At 35.5% G+C, this 16,214-nt stretch overlaps 1 protein-coding gene across 5 annotated transcripts in view; it reads right to left on the bottom strand.

Annotated features, from left to right (window-relative positions):
• The window catches only part of IFT88 (intraflagellar transport 88), a 127,587-nt gene that overhangs the window by 24,621 nt on the left and 86,752 nt on the right, over positions 1-16,214 (bottom strand). For 3 of the 5 annotated variants that reach the window (XM_066544791.1, XM_066544790.1, XM_066544792.1), the window contains 13 exons: positions 16,089-16,142; positions 15,675-15,738; positions 15,529-15,598; positions 14,606-14,696; positions 13,411-13,515; positions 12,268-12,370; positions 11,469-11,583; positions 11,139-11,370; positions 9,035-9,105; positions 8,269-8,355; positions 5,637-5,736; positions 1,080-1,166; positions 290-476 (listed from right to left, as the gene is read on the bottom strand). In XM_066544791.1, coding sequence (XP_066400888.1) covers positions 290-476; positions 1,080-1,166; positions 5,637-5,736; positions 8,269-8,355; positions 9,035-9,105; positions 11,139-11,370; positions 11,469-11,583; positions 12,268-12,370; positions 13,411-13,515; positions 14,606-14,696; positions 15,529-15,598; positions 15,675-15,738; positions 16,089-16,142 — 1,366 coding nt within the window. The remainder of the gene's footprint in view (positions 1-289; positions 477-1,079; positions 1,167-5,636; positions 5,737-8,268; positions 8,356-9,034; positions 9,106-11,138; positions 11,371-11,468; positions 11,584-12,267; positions 12,371-13,410; positions 13,516-14,605; positions 14,697-15,528; positions 15,599-15,674; positions 15,739-16,088; positions 16,143-16,214) is intronic. The other 2 variants (XM_066544793.1, XM_066544794.1) reach the window with 1 other exon arrangement.

Raw genomic sequence — 16,214 nt, 5'->3', positions numbered from 1 at the left:
ACTGATGGCTTAATAATGCTGAAACTGGTATCCCTTTAATAGGTATATGAATTTCTTAATCTTCAAAGTAACTTATTCATCTGCAATTACTAATTATGTAAACACTGGGATTTTTTTTTTTTCAGAACAGATAGGTAGTACAATTTAATACCTTGCCATAACATAAATCACTCAATAAAGTAATAAAAATTCACACATATTTCTATAAGAAAACTTTCAAAGACAGATTCTCAGAAACACTAGTGTTACCTTCAGTCAAATCTAAATCACAATAGCACCTGTGACTTACCAAGATTATAAAGTGCTTCAGTGCATAAGGAATCATTCCTGAGAGCTTCCTTATAAAATTCAGCTGCTTTTTCAGAGTCTCCATTTGCAAAAACAGTATTTCCTTTGTTAGTTAGAGCTGCTGGATTGTACCTATCAGAATTTACTGCTAAATCTGCATAGTTAGTTGCTTGTTCCAATTCATTCCCCTACATGAACAAAACAAACATTGTATTAGTAATTTGTCAAGTAACTTTCTTGCAGCTGCGGCTTCTTCCAGGAATTTCAGGGGATTGAGGATGAAAACCAACCCCATTACTAAGTCCTAAAATACTTCTTATATATTTGCATAAGGTAGATCACTTCTTTCAAGTTGCCACTCTGTCCCATGCAGTCTGAAAGCTTTCTCTGTTGCAATAAAGTAGCATTTACTAAAAAAAAAAATTAAAAAAATCCATACCCTACAAACTTCATACACAAACACATCTGCCTAAGCTACCTATTTCACATGTTTCTGAAGTTCAGCTGGGCTTCTCAGTTTAATGTTTTAAATCCAGCCACTGAGCTTCTGCACAAATCCAACTGCAAGCATGTTCCTGTGGCCTGGGGCTCAATCTCACTCTGCTTCCTATCAACAGTATACAAAGGGATCTGATCCAAATTCCAACTGGTGTTCCAGAATAACTACTCTAAGGTGCAGTTTCTTCTTGTTTACAGAGATTATTTAGGCAGACACAGAAATGGCTACAAAAACACAGAGGTTGCTACATAAACCACAGTTCTTAACTGGTTTTGTTGAGGCAAACACTTACCAAATAATAAAGGAATGAAAGGTTTGTTGCAGCTGCACTCTTTACTCTGCTATCCTTTTTTTCAAACATTTTCAAAGTCTCCAGTGCCTAGAAATAATTTGGAAACAACTTACTTCACAGTGAACTTATTCCAAAATCCTTTCAGAAAGCATTGACAAACAGTAACAAACAGCTGAAATTATCAACTCATATGCTCACATACATGATAATTACTAGAGCTTGTAACACACACTTCTGAGCATGTACACACAAAATTGTATCTATATTTATACATATAATGTACATAAATATAATAAATATAAATATATATATAAATACATATAATATACATAAATATACATATATTTATACATATATTTATACATATAATATTTATATATATAATATTAATTTTCATCACAATATTTCAATAATATTGGCTATTTATTACCTATCCAAAATTTAGATTAGATAAGGCTACTGTGAACTACAGGTATCTGACAATTCTGTATGTACAAAATGCGTTGTTAGATGATTTGCTTTTAATCTAGTCAACTAATGAAAATTCTCATGCCTAGTTTTCTAGTTCTTTAAGTGAAAACCAAAGAATTGACATAAAACCTTTATCAAAAATCCAAAAAAGAACACACTATATAAAAAAATACACACCATAGGGTAGGACTGGATTTCAATGTGCCTTTGTTTTGTGTAATAAGAAGATGACAACTGTCTAAATTTAGGAAGTACTCAAATGTGAAACTTGAGGCTAGAAGATTTTTTTTAAAACTTGAATATGAAAACTAAATTTCATAAACTCCAAAATAAACATGTTTATAGACCAAAAAAAAGGAGCATATTTATAGCAAATAAACTACAAAAATCCCTCTGATATAAAAGGCAGCTTTTTCTTCTCATTGACTATGGAATACATTTGTAACTGCAGACTAAATTATTAAACAAACCTGTCTTCCTTATGCTAAATATTTATATTAACAACACAAACTGTTAGAATATCACAGTGAGCCCAGTTCCATCATCTATTACAACACAGATGTGGCAACCACAATTTAACCATCAACATTAGCAAGTCAAAAGTTTCTTTCCTCCTTTGCATGAAATCTTTAAGCCGCTGTTTACATATCAAAGCAAAGGCATGATACTGTATGTCAAATGCCAAAACAAACATAAAGAGAAGTTTTAATTGTCTGTCATACATAGTTTTCACAGTTACTCTACACAAAAACCATAACTGCATTAATGATGTGCAAAATGACAAAATATCTACAGCTGAATGTAGTTCATAGATTCAGTCAACTACATCCTACCCAAGAACTATGAACTATTAATGATCTCAATATTCTTCTAATAGAAAATTCTTTAAAAACACACCAATTTCAATCAAGAAGAGCATTACAAAAGTTAGGCTCTAGATTTTGTGGTCTCAGAAATGTAAGACTTGTAACTATACTTTTAAACTTTATATATATATATATATATATATTTATGATTTTCTCTAAGAAGGGAATAATCCCAAATATTTCCAGATGTAACACTATTATATCTGAGGTACTCTACTCTTAAGCAAAGATTTGCTTCTTCATGGAATTAACTTTTGGATCATTTAGAGCTTTACAGTTCAAAGTTACTTTCTGAAAATCCATTTCTCATTGTATCTGATTAATTACCTTTGCTTGTACTGCTAAATGGCACCTTGGATGATAAAGACCTGACAGAAATGCCCTTTTCATGTATAACAAAAAGTTCACACAATTCTGAACTCAATTTATTTACTGGTAAATTATTTTGTGGGTCTCTTGAACCATTTCAGCAATTATGAGTCCTAGGATGAGCCCCCAGTTATGAGGATGAAAATCCATAGGCAATATTCCTTATGTCCTTGTAAGGTAGCACTGCATCATCAGTTACATTTAAAGATTTCTAAAGAAATTCTAACTTTTAAATCCCAACAATAACAATTACTTAGGTTCAACAATCAAAACACAGACTATCCAAACTATTCTTTTGAGTTGCTTCCAGCGTCTCTAAATTATTTGGTTATAGAAGTTAAACTTCAAAGCAGTTTGTCTGACTCTGGCAGGGTGTGCCAGAGATGTTAAAATGATGCATGGTTAACGTGCAGAATTTTGTTTTTAAATTAATTTTCAAAGTTTTTCTTTGATATTAAAAAAATCGAAGTATTTTATACACACAACTAAACATAATGTGGCAATTTTCCTTTGAATTTTATTTTATATTTTAATTGCAAGGACTGCTTTAAAATAATATATTCATTACGATGAACCCATACAGCCCATTGTTGTAGCAGGAGAAATCTATTCCAGTTTGTTTTGGTTTTTTTTTTTTAAAGATGCAATAAAACTTCAGCCTTGGAACTGAGTATTTTAAAAAGTTTCCATTCTTGTTATTCAGCCAAAGGTGTGTTGAGCAGTTGGTGAGTTAGGAAATATATGAAAAACAGACAGGCAAGATGAATGTAAATGTCAGCTGCAGTTTTATTAGAACAAAACAAATATAAAGATGCTCTGCAATCTCCATTTTGCAGCCCCACTCTACTGTTTAGTGGTTCCAGTGCAGGTTAAAGGTCTTCTGTCACATAATCCAAGTAAAAAGGTTCTTCTCCCCTTACTCCTAACTTCCAACAGATTTCCCTCTCCCTCCATTGAAGTACTCCACAAAACACCAACAATCTCTGTACCTCATTTATCTCTGAGAACTGATTTTAGTTTTTTTAACCTATACTGAACACTAACTGCAAATCACAAAAAATTACCATTGAAACAATAAATTCTCAAGATCATTGGACTTTTTACCCACCTGTAACATTCTCACCTTTCAAAAGGTATCATCAGTAAAGCTACCAGATTTTACCAAATCTTTGCAAACTCTCAAACTGCTTCCTGATCTCAGAAAAGGTTTCAATGTGCTGGTTTTGGCTGGGATAGTTAATTCTTTTCATAAAAACTTGTATGGGGCTCTGTTTTGGGTTTATGCTGGAAACTGTTGATAACACAGGTATAGCTAAGCAGGGTTCACACAAAGCCAAGGCCTTTTCTGCCCCTCACCTCACGCCACCAGTGAGTGGACTGGGGGTGCACAAGGAATTGGGACAGGACACAGCCATGACAGTTGGCCCCAGCTGATCAAAGGGAGGTCCCAGACCTCCCAGGTGGAGGTGTCATATAAAGGTGGGGGAAGAAGGAGGAAGAGGGGATGTTTGGAGCAATGCTGCTTGTCTCCCTAGGTCACCATTATGCATGGTGGAGCACTGCTCTCCTGGGATGGCTGAATACATCTGCCTGCCCATGGGAAGTGCTGAATGAATTCCTTGGTTTTGCTTGTGTGCACAGCTTTTGCTTTACCTATCACACTGTCTTTATCTTAGCCCACGAGTTTTCTCCCCTTGACTCTTCTGATTCTATCCCCCATCCCAGCAGGGCAGGGCAGGGCAGGGCAGGGCAGGACAGGGCGTGAGTGAGTGAGTGAGTGAGTGAGTGAGTGAGTGAGTGAGTGAGTGAGTGAGTGAGTGAGTGAGGTTTAGTTGCCAGCTGGGGTTAAACCACAATAGTCAGACATGCAGGATAATACAGGATAACTCTCTTGCTGTATCAACAGGGAAGGAGAAGAGGACAAGGCAGACAGGGAGAGCAAGAGCTGCTCAGGAAACCAGAAAAGCTTAAATATGAGAAGTAAAAGCAGGCTGAAGTTAAGCATGTGGCCCTGTGTGCATCCCTCCAAGATGTGGGAATATGAATGACCTTAGAAGATAACAGGTATCTACAGCTTCAGCTCTAATTTTGCTGTATATGATCTACTGTAATTCTTGCCACTCATGCACAGCTGGGGATTGCTCTATTCCTTCTTATTTATGAAGCATTCCCATCACTGAATGTACCAGTCAGTGCATTTTAAAAGAAAACATGTCAAATCCTGCCACATATCCAAGTTTGTTTTTCTTCAGATGAAGCTTTTTTTCTAACTACTCAAATTCCAAACCAAGCCTTGTATGTAATGGAATGACAGAAGAGCCAATTAAAGTATAAGGACAATTTATAGTATATTAGAGAATGCTGTAGCACATGGGGAGCTGCAAGAATACCAGAGCATAAACAGTAACTGTACAAAGCAGGTGCAGCTGCATGTATTCTGGTACTATAGCCAACCTAATTGAGAGAGATTAGCTGATATTAATGAAAACACCCCCAGGCTGATTAGCAAAGACCTTCTAGTCTCTATTGACTGTACTGACCTGAGTTCCATTAACTGCAATGACAGCTGGGACACCCAGTGAAGAAAACTACACTTGGGTGTTTTGATTTTGAAATGCACTTTATTCACTCTAACTTCCATGGCAGAAATTTCATTTAGATAAAATTTGTCTCTTGCCAGTGTTTTTATAAAGTTATTTTACTGATCAGCATCAAAATAATAATTATTTACATAAATCACACTTTCTCTTGCCAAAAAATATGCTGTGGCTAACAAAGGTATATACAGTATTGAAAAGTACTAAAGGGCAAATACAGTATTGAAAAGTACTAATGTGAGAAGTTACTATACCTGGTTAAAATTCTGTTGCCTCAAGTAAGTAGTGGCTTTATTTATTTCCAGGTCATTGGCTAATTCCACATAGTGGGAAGCTTTCACTGCATCAACACACCTGCAACAGAAAGCAAGCCATGAAGATAAATAAAATGCATCTATGCAAATACCTCCAAGTTACATTTTTTTCAGCTAATTTGCTTTCCAAACTGAATTTTCTTAGGTAATCTTTCTTCACAGTGGCAAAGAGCACTCTGATTAAAAATACCTGTAAGAATATTTCAGTCCTATAACCTACCCTAATTACAGTATCTCTGCTAACTCTTGTTTCTTTTGAGTCAGCTGCCTAAATATCACTTTATTTTCTATCACTGAGCAATACTTGATGTCAAAAACTGACAAAAATTATTTTTCAAGCCATTTTCTTTGGCTACATTCCATAATGTAGTTATAATGTGTTTTTTTCAAATTTCATCTCCTGATGCATATATTACCTAACCTATAAAAAATACTAGTGAACAAAGCCAGAGACTACAGACTGTGTCCCTGAGCTACATCATAACACTAATCAAGTCATAATAATAAGTCTCTCTCTGGCCATTCCCCAGTAAGTTGTGGCTTAGGGTTTTCTGCAAAAAGAGTGCAGAACAGAAGGCAGCAGACAGTTTGGATGTTCACTCACAGCCACCACCTTCCATGGTTTGGTGTGATCTGCTTTCAGCTGCCTGATCATTTAAGTAAGACCTTTATTTATTGTATGTATACCCTGTTATCTCAAACATTTGGAAAATAGGCACAGTAAATGAACAACTTCTGGGATGCTTCCTTAACACCTTCCACTATTTTTTTAACTGGTGGAAAGCCACCTTCTTTCCTTTTAGTAATTGGCTATTTTGCCAGCAGAAGTTTAATACAACAAACTGCCTGGTGTTATAATTGGTTTGGCACATGGACAGTCTTTAGACAAATGCCTTTTATGTTAGAGAAAAAGTTGTAATAAAAATTGGTAATTTCTTCTTGCAAAACAGATGTCTTTGCAACATCAAAAAAGCATTTAAAATGCAATGAGGTCTAACCATCCAACTGTTCTTTATGAAATATGACAGAATAGTCCCAATAATATGTCACATTTTAAGTAAGAAGTTATGAACTCTGAAGAGTACTTGTCCCTACTTTACTTCTCTAAATAAAATGAATTTGATTGAAAGTACATTTAATACTCAGAGGACCCATAATAAAGATAATAATCAGAAAAACTAAACTTAAGCTGCCAGTTAAACTTCTTCATTGGGCTTGAATACCTCAGCTTAAAATAACAAAGAGTAAATCTGTCCTGATACCCAAAAAACAATCCCACAGATTTCAGCAAAAGCTGTTCAATTAGCCAGAACACATTTGAGAATGTGTTAGTCCATGACAAGTATTCTGTGGATAGCACTAAGAAAACTGAGTATCTGACAACCTTTTCCAGCTTTTCTGAACAAAAAACAAGATACAGAGCAAACAAATCTGACTTGCTCATGCTAACAAATTAGAAAACAACAACCTATTTTTTTCACAAGACGTATTATTTAAATCCTGATAATTCAGAATGGCAGAAGTAGAGAAATCTTAAGATTATAAATATTATTATTAAAACATCAAACACCACCTTGTGGTCTCTAGCAGACAATACATGTCTGTGTGAGAAGATTGTTTCCTGCTAGTGTAAACAGCTTTCCTAGTGAATTATAATTATAGGACCTGCAAAATTTCAGAATAATCCTAACAGGCCATAAACCTCAGGTCAAGGACAGTCCTCTTTTCCCATCAAACATTATTCACTGCCCAAACACTAACATATATGTTAGTAATATTGTGCCTGCAATACACAACATTAATTTGCATGCATACTATTATTCTCCAATGCTATTAAAATACAAAAAATATTAAAGGAAGCCCTTATAATAAAAAACTAAAAATAAATTTTGAAAAACTTATGCTAGCAATTTTTATACTGTCATTATAGGAAGTGTGTCTAATTGAATTTGTTTTAAAGAAAAGAGTATTCTGCTGTAGAAAATATCACAGAAAGCAAAAGCTAAGCTGTACATTGAAAAATAAAGTCCAAATGAGGAACTGTGTCAGCAGCCTATCACTGTGTACATTTACGTAAGTGTTTTAAGAAATGGTAGATTAAGTTTATATTTAAAAACATTAAGTTCATAAATGAAATTCAAACAAATCTTTCTTAAAATTTAGATTCCAGTAGTTTATATAACGACTCTATGGAGTGATCAAAATTCTTAAGCACTCCAAGTCTTCATTATGCCATCCCCAACCTTTAAGACTAGGAATCACTGCCTTCCATATAGCATTTGTCTGCTGAGACTTTTAAAAGCTTGTCAATTTTGAATTGGAACTTTTTGTGTGAGTTCAGAACACCACCAAATGTGTAATTAAGAGATGGCATTTGATGATAAATTACTTTTAAAGACCGAACACGCTCTAATGCTTTGTTGTGTTAGGAGGCAAACTGAAAATAGCCTGGTTGCTGTTTGAGATGCACAGAGAATTGTTTTTCCCAGGCTGCTTCCATCTCTGAATTGGTTCATAACCAGCACAAGAGTTGACACAGTTTAGACAAAAAGAAGCCCCACTTGACTCTTACCAGTCATAGCCTACTGCAAAAGATGTCTCGATTGCTGGTGCAATGAGTTTAGCAGCTGTCATGATGTATTCCTCTGCCAAGGACTTCCTAAAGGAAAAAAAACCACAAAAACACAACACAAAATATGAAATAAGTTCTTCACTGTCAGGGTGGTGAGGCACTGGAACAGGCTGCCCAGAGAAGCTGTGGATGTCCCATTCTTGGAAGTGTTCAAGGCCAGGTTGGATGGGGCTCTGAGCAACCTCATCTAGTGGGAAGTGTCCCTGCCCATGGCAGGGGGGCTGGAACCAAATCATCTCTGAAGTCCCTTCCAACCCAAATGTGCATACAATTCTATATCATAATTTCAAAAACATGTATAGGGAAAAAAAAAAAAAAAAACAAACCAAAATGTCTTTTGGCTTCTTCCTGCAATCAGTACAAATCTCAGAAGTCAATGCTACCAGTTCTCTGTTAGCACTGCTCCCCTGTATCGTGATTAAGCTCTTAGTTTTTTCTGTTTGCCTTTCACTGCACACTAGATGTATTTTTTAAAAATCTCAAAAGCTGCAAGTTTTAAGTGCTGTACCCTGTAACATGTGGGATAGATACTCTACGGCAGTACACTGAACTGAGTGATCCAACTGGCTCTTCTGAGCATGTTCTTTCCTAAGAATTGGGAGAACACTTTTGTAACAAGAGCTGTGGACAGGTGACAAGACTGATAATCCTTCCAGGAGCTAAATTCAAGGCACCACAGTCAAGAAAGAACAGAGTCCACCATTACCTCTCACGTTCTATTTGCCTTAAACTGTCATTTTTAATGGCTTCAATCAGTAGATTTGTATGTAGATCATCCTGGAGGGGGACAAAACAACTGTAAATTATATCAGTATACAAACATTTTATTTATGTTATAGACAATATGACGGCAAACACAAATTGATGTAAAATAAATAGTCTATAATGTCACTTACTTTCCACATTTGCAAAAGCTAGCTTCAGTTCAAAGTAGTTTTCTAACCATGTACTCTGAAATTTGGCATTACAACTGCTTCAATACTGTTTTTCTGCTCATGTGTGCTGTCACAGTTCACATTAAGGTTCTTAACAGATGTAGTTCCTGTCATGTATATCAGACCAGAAAGGCTGCAGATCACACTGACAATATTCTCATGCTTAAAAATAAGCATTTCCTGAACTGCTGTGGTATTCAGCAGATAAGGACTTGTACTACCTCCTTGTTACAATAACTTGTATGATCATCTTTTGGCTTCTATCACACATCTCTGTTAGCTCTAAAAGAAGTTATGCAGGGTATGTTAGGTAGCCACACCTTCCTTGTTTATTAGGGACAGATCATAGATTTATGCAAAACAAAGACCAGAAGGAAATTGTGATCTTTTCTCTGACCTCTTAATAAAAAAAATAGAGAACTTGTAATGTCTGTTAAAACCATAGCTTGCCTACCCTTAGAAATAACTTTTGCCGTCTCAAGGCTTTCTTCCAATGAATGATCTTACATAGTCCTCAATTAATTCAAAGGCTTAATGATCCTTACTCTTATATAATTTCTAATAAAGGAAATTATATAAAATGTATTAAAATCTATACATATATATCAATAAATATATCTGTATTCTTTGTATGTTAAATTTTATTTCCTTATGCTATGACAATAAGAAACAACAGCTACTCTTAGGCTGCAAACAGTTTGAAGATTAGTTATGTATTTGATATTTAGGACTGAAAGATTTGCATCACTGAAAAAAAGACTGCTAGAAGATAAAAGCTTTGATCTTTCTACAGTGGATTTTTCTAAGAGTGACCCTAAACCTATTAACTATTTTTTCCTCTCTTCAGCATCATGGAAAGTCAAAGGAAGTCCAGTTTCCAGCAAAGTCTAATAAACTAAAATAAACATCTGTAAATGTCACTATAGTTTTCTTCTGTAAAATAACATTACAATATTACAAGTTTTATTAACACTCACTTGAGGAAACTTGCATTAATCCACTTATTATTTAGCTCCCTTTATTTACCTTATAAATATTTTATTAAAATTTTATATAAATGAAGATGGTAAAGTGTAGTAAACCCCACAGACTTAGGTAAAGCTCCATGGAGAATTGAACAATAGGAATGCTGAGACAGCAACAGGAGCTCCTGTCTGTCTCTGTAACCCTATAGGTCACTATACCTAAACCCTTACTATTGGTCAAATCTGGATCCCCCCAAACCCTATAAAAGGGGCACCCTTTATCCCATTTGACAGAAGAAGAGCTGTCGCTGGCACCCTTCGCAGACTTCCCCAATAAAGCCATCTCTGTGGAACCAGCCAGCGCCTCTCCTTCTCTCTCTCTCGCCGTCTGCTGCAGCTTCAGCCAAGGGCAATCTACCTAGCAAGCAAGAGCTGAAATCCTAAGAGAGCTAATACCACTATAGAGCTGATCACTACTGAGCTTGCTAAGGCGGCTGGCCCGCGGCCATCGGCCTCAAGCTAGCTTGGTTCCGGGCACCCTGTCCCCCTGAGGGCTGGGCTCCTGAGCTATCTTGCACTGCTTGAGAATAGGGCCAGATAAGAGGCTTTATTAGTAAAGCAGTAAGTGAGCTATGTAAGGAAGCCCAAGTGAATTTCAACAAAATCATTACGAAGACAATCTTGTGGTGTGGGTTTTATGTACATCATCTCTTTTGAGGAAATAGAGATTTAAATGTTCTCTCATTATTTTACACATCTGAGCAGTACTGCCACACTAAATGCATGCTGGTAAAAAAGTTCTTTCAGATACTAATCAATTTCCATATTCAGTACAGTCCAAGCAATCAGTATCTCTCCTTCTTTCTCCAGATTTACTATATAAAGACACAGTTTAAGTTTTCAAACTTACATTTAATGAAATGTATTTGTCTTCATAATCCACTTCCAAGGGAACTTCGATGAGGTTTTTGAAGGCTTTCTTCATTTGCTCACCATTTCCAATAGCAAAGTAACATAGGATCAGGTTGAAGCCTGCCTTCAGGTTTGGGGATATGCTCATTATTTCTTCAAATGAAGAAATGGCATCAACGTATTGGCCAGTTTTAATAAATGCAACTCCAATATTTTCCATTATTTTTATCCTAAGTAAGAAATCATGTTTAGGTTATATTTTTAACTACTAAATCATACTGTATTGAAAACTTGTATTTCATAAGCATGCCTCCTAGAAGAAACTCACCTCATCTGTTTGTGGGAACTAGTAATCTGGTCTAGAGCCATACGGTAGAATTTGATAGCTTTGGAATAGTTCCGTTGTTTTAAATAAATATTTCCCATATTTACCTTCAGTATACCTATCAAAAGGAGTCAATGAGTTACAACATTTTAAAAGTGTTTCAAAGTGACAGAGTAGAACATCACCTTAATAAATTTGTCTTCATTATAGGATAGCAATGTCCCTTTAAAGCTGCACTGCACAGAACTGTCTTCTGTGAATTTAACTCAAGAGAAGATGAGAGAGAAGATGAAGTAGTGATGAAACCTAGAATAGAACTATCATGTAAGATGTAGTCTGATTTTGAATAGAGGGATGAAGTGGAAATTATTTATAGTGCTCTCCAGGAAGAAACTGCAAATAAGCATCTCTGAAAAAAAAAAAAAAGAAACCCACTGTAGGAGTCTCAGAGATATGCAAAATACTAAAAGGCCAAGTCTCTTTTGACTTGGCCTTTCAGGAGGGAAAGGCCAAGTCAAAAGAGAAAAAAAATTGTAAAAGAGAAGACCACATAGCATGTGTGACATGAGAAAAATTATGTATTTGTTTTTATGTTTAGCTAAGTCTGTGGAAAGAACAGACTTCATGAGTCAGTATAATTTAATATGGTTTGGCTCTCCAAGTCAAAGATTATGAATATCTGTCATCTGCTCTGAGTGGCAGACATGAGAGGTGAGTTCTCTGAGTTTCAGCACCATGCAGATGCAGTCCTCACTTTGAATGCCTGACTACCAGTTTTAATTCACTTTGGGATACAACCTACCTCCATTGCTGAACATCTTATTCTTCACTATAACTTGGTAAGTAGTCAGTGCTTCAGCATACATTTCATTAGCAACATACTGACTGGCCAGATTGAGGAGAACCTATAAAAATTGGAATTACAGATTTCAAGTTAATTTTACCTTGGAACTATTGTCTTTACCACTTGTAAGCTTCCCATCTTTAATGTTCCTTTGTTCTTGCAAATCGATATAGAGGAAACAAGTTTAAAAGCTACTTATTCTAGACAATTCTTTTATTTTTGTACATAAATTACTAGCATTCAAAGTTATGCTACATGGGCCTTAGACCTAAGTAAACACAGTGCTATAATGCAAGGTTATTAAAAGATATTTATACAAGATAATTCTCAGAAACTGTGTAATTTATGACTCCCAACATGTGGAAAATGGTCTTATTGCCTGTGGTCACACAGTTTAGAAGGGGAGAATTTTTCCAAACTGCTGTTTCACAACAGAAGTTCTGTTGGTGTCAGATAAAATAGCTCTGCATTTTTTCCACAGCTTTACTCTGACCTTCATGGTAAAATAAATTACCAGGTCTGCCTAATTCAATATATTAATTGTTAATAATTGTCTCTACAGCACTACTTGGAGTAGGAATTTAAATATCTCTCAAGCTTTTTTATGCATATTGTACGCTTTTAAAAAAAAAAGTTTACTATTTGAAAACCATAGTGTAAATCTGGATACCTACCTTTAGATTCAGAAATATTACTATATCCTATTTAATGTAACACATTCTCGGTCACTTAATAGTTCAATTTAAAGGCAGCATCTTATCTTTCTTGTTTTGTTTTCTCCTCTTGGCATATTACACTCTCTAGGCTATTTATTTCTGAAATACAGGGTCTGCATCTGCTGTATTTTGATATGCAGGTTTTACATGTGAATAAATAAATGAAATACATATTCATGGAAATTCTGTTCCACTTAACGTAGACTATGTGGTTTCTCTGGCATTTGAGATTGCATGGAAACGGACTCGATGACATGAATGGATCCCCTCTGTACACTGCCAGGAGCATTACAACACAGACACACACACTTCAGGAAACACTGACATTTCTCCTCAGGTGGTTTTTTAGCAACATTCCAGTCACTGAAGATTTCTAAGCACTTACTGTGTAAGTGAGGTCTAAGTTGATACTTTCTGGAGGAGCGATTTGTTCACGTTGTCTCAACAATTCTCTTTCCTGTCTTCCAGCCTCTTTTGCTTTCTCCAGAGCCTTAAACAAAATACTAGAATTTAACAGTGCCTTGAATCTTACAGACTCATGGTGATGAAAATACATTCAAAACAAGTATGAAGAGAATACACTCATGTCTATTTTATTTTCTTTGGCTTACAGACTGCACCAACTGCCTGAAAAAAGCACTATAGCTCGCTGAGAGGTTTTAATTAGCACTAAGCACACATACAGTTATCTAAGTCTGCTTAGCTGTGTAATTATGTACCCAATTATGATTCTCTGCAGACTGGTGTCAATATCCTTTGTACAAGTAACACCTTTGGGTGTAGCAAGTGCCATTAGCAGTCCCGTGTGCCTCCACAAGGATACAATTATTAAGAAAGTAACAGTTACTACTCAAGGTGGCTATTTGGAGGCAGTGGTGGAAGAAGCACTTCAAGATATAGCTTGATTCCTAGTCCTTATGATAGGAGGTCCAACTTGGCTATTTTTCAGATAATGAGTTCACAACTTTGATGACTTTTGCAGGAAAATGGATATTCTGCTGGACTTGGCAGAAACAAACATCCTATGGGACATCCAATATCCTTGGAGTTGTCTGATACAATTTACATAAGAAACAATCCCTTTGACATCAAGAGCATACATTCTTGAGCATATACGCAAGAGGCTCCGGAAAAACTAACAAAATAGATTGGTTAATTAGCCACTACTCAGCAGCACAACAATGCTCTAACATCCTCTATAACAGAACAAATACATTCAAACTCTCCATTGGAAATAGTTCCTTATCCATGGTAACCTTTGATCATACATAGGAACCATCAAATGCTAGATAGCCTTGGCCAGAACTGTGCCAGTACAACTAATCCATCAGACCCATCTGAAGAGGTCAATGGACACAGGCAGAAGGGAATTTTTGTAACACTCAAATCTTAAATATATATGTCAGAAATACAGCTCCTACTTTTTTTTTCAGCAAAGCAAGGTATCACTAGACTAGAAGAGCATAATAAATTTAGAACTAAAATTATTTTAATAATTTTAAACATTTGACTGCAAGCCATTTCAAAACATCTATCTATACAAATTACAGCAGAAATGAAGTGAAAGTCAGAAAAACTACCAATTTCAAGTCTCCACAGCTATTGGCAACACAGCTTTCTTCAACCAGTTCATTCACTTTTTTTTCCAACTGTCTCATCTTCTCTTCTAAACTAAAATAAAAATAACAATAAAAGGATTAACACTAAAGTAATGCAACTGCAAACACTAAGCTTTTACACATTATATTCTCAATAAAACAACACAATGACATATCACATGTCACAACTAACTGGTTTTCTCATCAAAGAAAGTATTGTGTGAAACTACGCCTAGAGAAGATAGTCCAAAGATATCACATTCACACCTTAATTTGAGAACAGAGACCTAAGAAAACATAAATCCTCTTACAAGAACAGTACAGATAGGCAAATTTCACAAATCAAATTTGTTCAGAAGTAACTAGAAAACAACAGATGAGCTTTTATATCAAACACTAATGAAATGAAATATCATATTAAAAGCAATTAATTGAACCTTTATTTGCATACATAATTCTAAAGCACTGCTTGTTATCTGCAAATGCAGATTATAACAAAAACTTGTGGTTCTTCTAGACTCTTTCCACTGCTAAATAACCAAACATTTCAGTAGGATTCCCTATTCCTGTTTAGCTATTTGGGGAACAGAACTTTGGTATTGGAAAACTCAAGGATTTTCTGAGCGAACTCCCCAAGTTGGCACCAGCCTGCAAGTTTCAGCTCATTTGTATGGCAACAGCTACACCCAAATTTCTAAGCGAGTCAGAACTAGAAATTACTGAAATCAGATGCTCCTGAAAGTCAGCCAAACACATGCACAAATGTTTGTGGCATTATTCCACCAGGTTCAGAGTTTGGCCCCTCAAGGTTTTTGTAACTGCCTGGATGTTTTTAAACTCTATGCATGGCTGGTTTTTTGTGGCTGTTAATGCTTTGAAAGAATGTAATGCAGAACTGAACAAACCTATCAGAAGTTTTCTTTTCCAGAGGCGAAGCAGGACCTCTTGCTTGGCCAAGAGGATCAAATGAAGAACCTGAAAAATTAACAGAGTACTGAAAACTGTAAAATAACATCTCTCTGTGGCAGCTGGTGATTTCTACAAACCATACCTCTCACAGCTGCTTTAGTGTAACCTGCAGCTTGCACTGCTGTCATTGGTCGAGAAATCCCATCCTCAAATAAAGAAGATATATTAAAATATTCTCACTAAAAGTTATGTTGTAGACAATACAGACATAATTTTTATATATTCCATATAAACATATTATTTTAATGACAAATTGTTCATTGCATGTCAGTCAGCATCAGAAACTACTACACAGTTATTGCTTCCAAATCTGTGCTCAAATAAAACACACATCACTACCCTCATGCTTTCTGACAGTACTATGTTCAAAAAAGGACAAATTAAAAGTGTAATAATTTGTATTAATTCAATGAACTTCTAAATACTTGTATCTAACACTTATCAAAAAAATTCATTGTTCCAAATGAATATAAAATGCAAATATTGGAACTTTTACCTGTATAGTTCCTGTCATAGGTCTCCCCATAGATGAAGTTAAAGTTGCCTTTGACTACAAAAATAAGTAAGTTGTTTGAAATTGTCATTCACAAAGCACAAGAAGCCTACATACTGTCTTCTAAAC

The sequence above is a fragment of the Molothrus aeneus genome, chromosome 2 (genome assembly GCF_037042795.1).
Source record: "Molothrus aeneus isolate 106 chromosome 2, BPBGC_Maene_1.0, whole genome shotgun sequence".
Classification (NCBI taxonomy): Eukaryota; Metazoa; Chordata; class Aves; order Passeriformes; family Icteridae; genus Molothrus; species Molothrus aeneus.
This window is presented reverse-complemented; position numbering and strand designations above follow the sequence as displayed.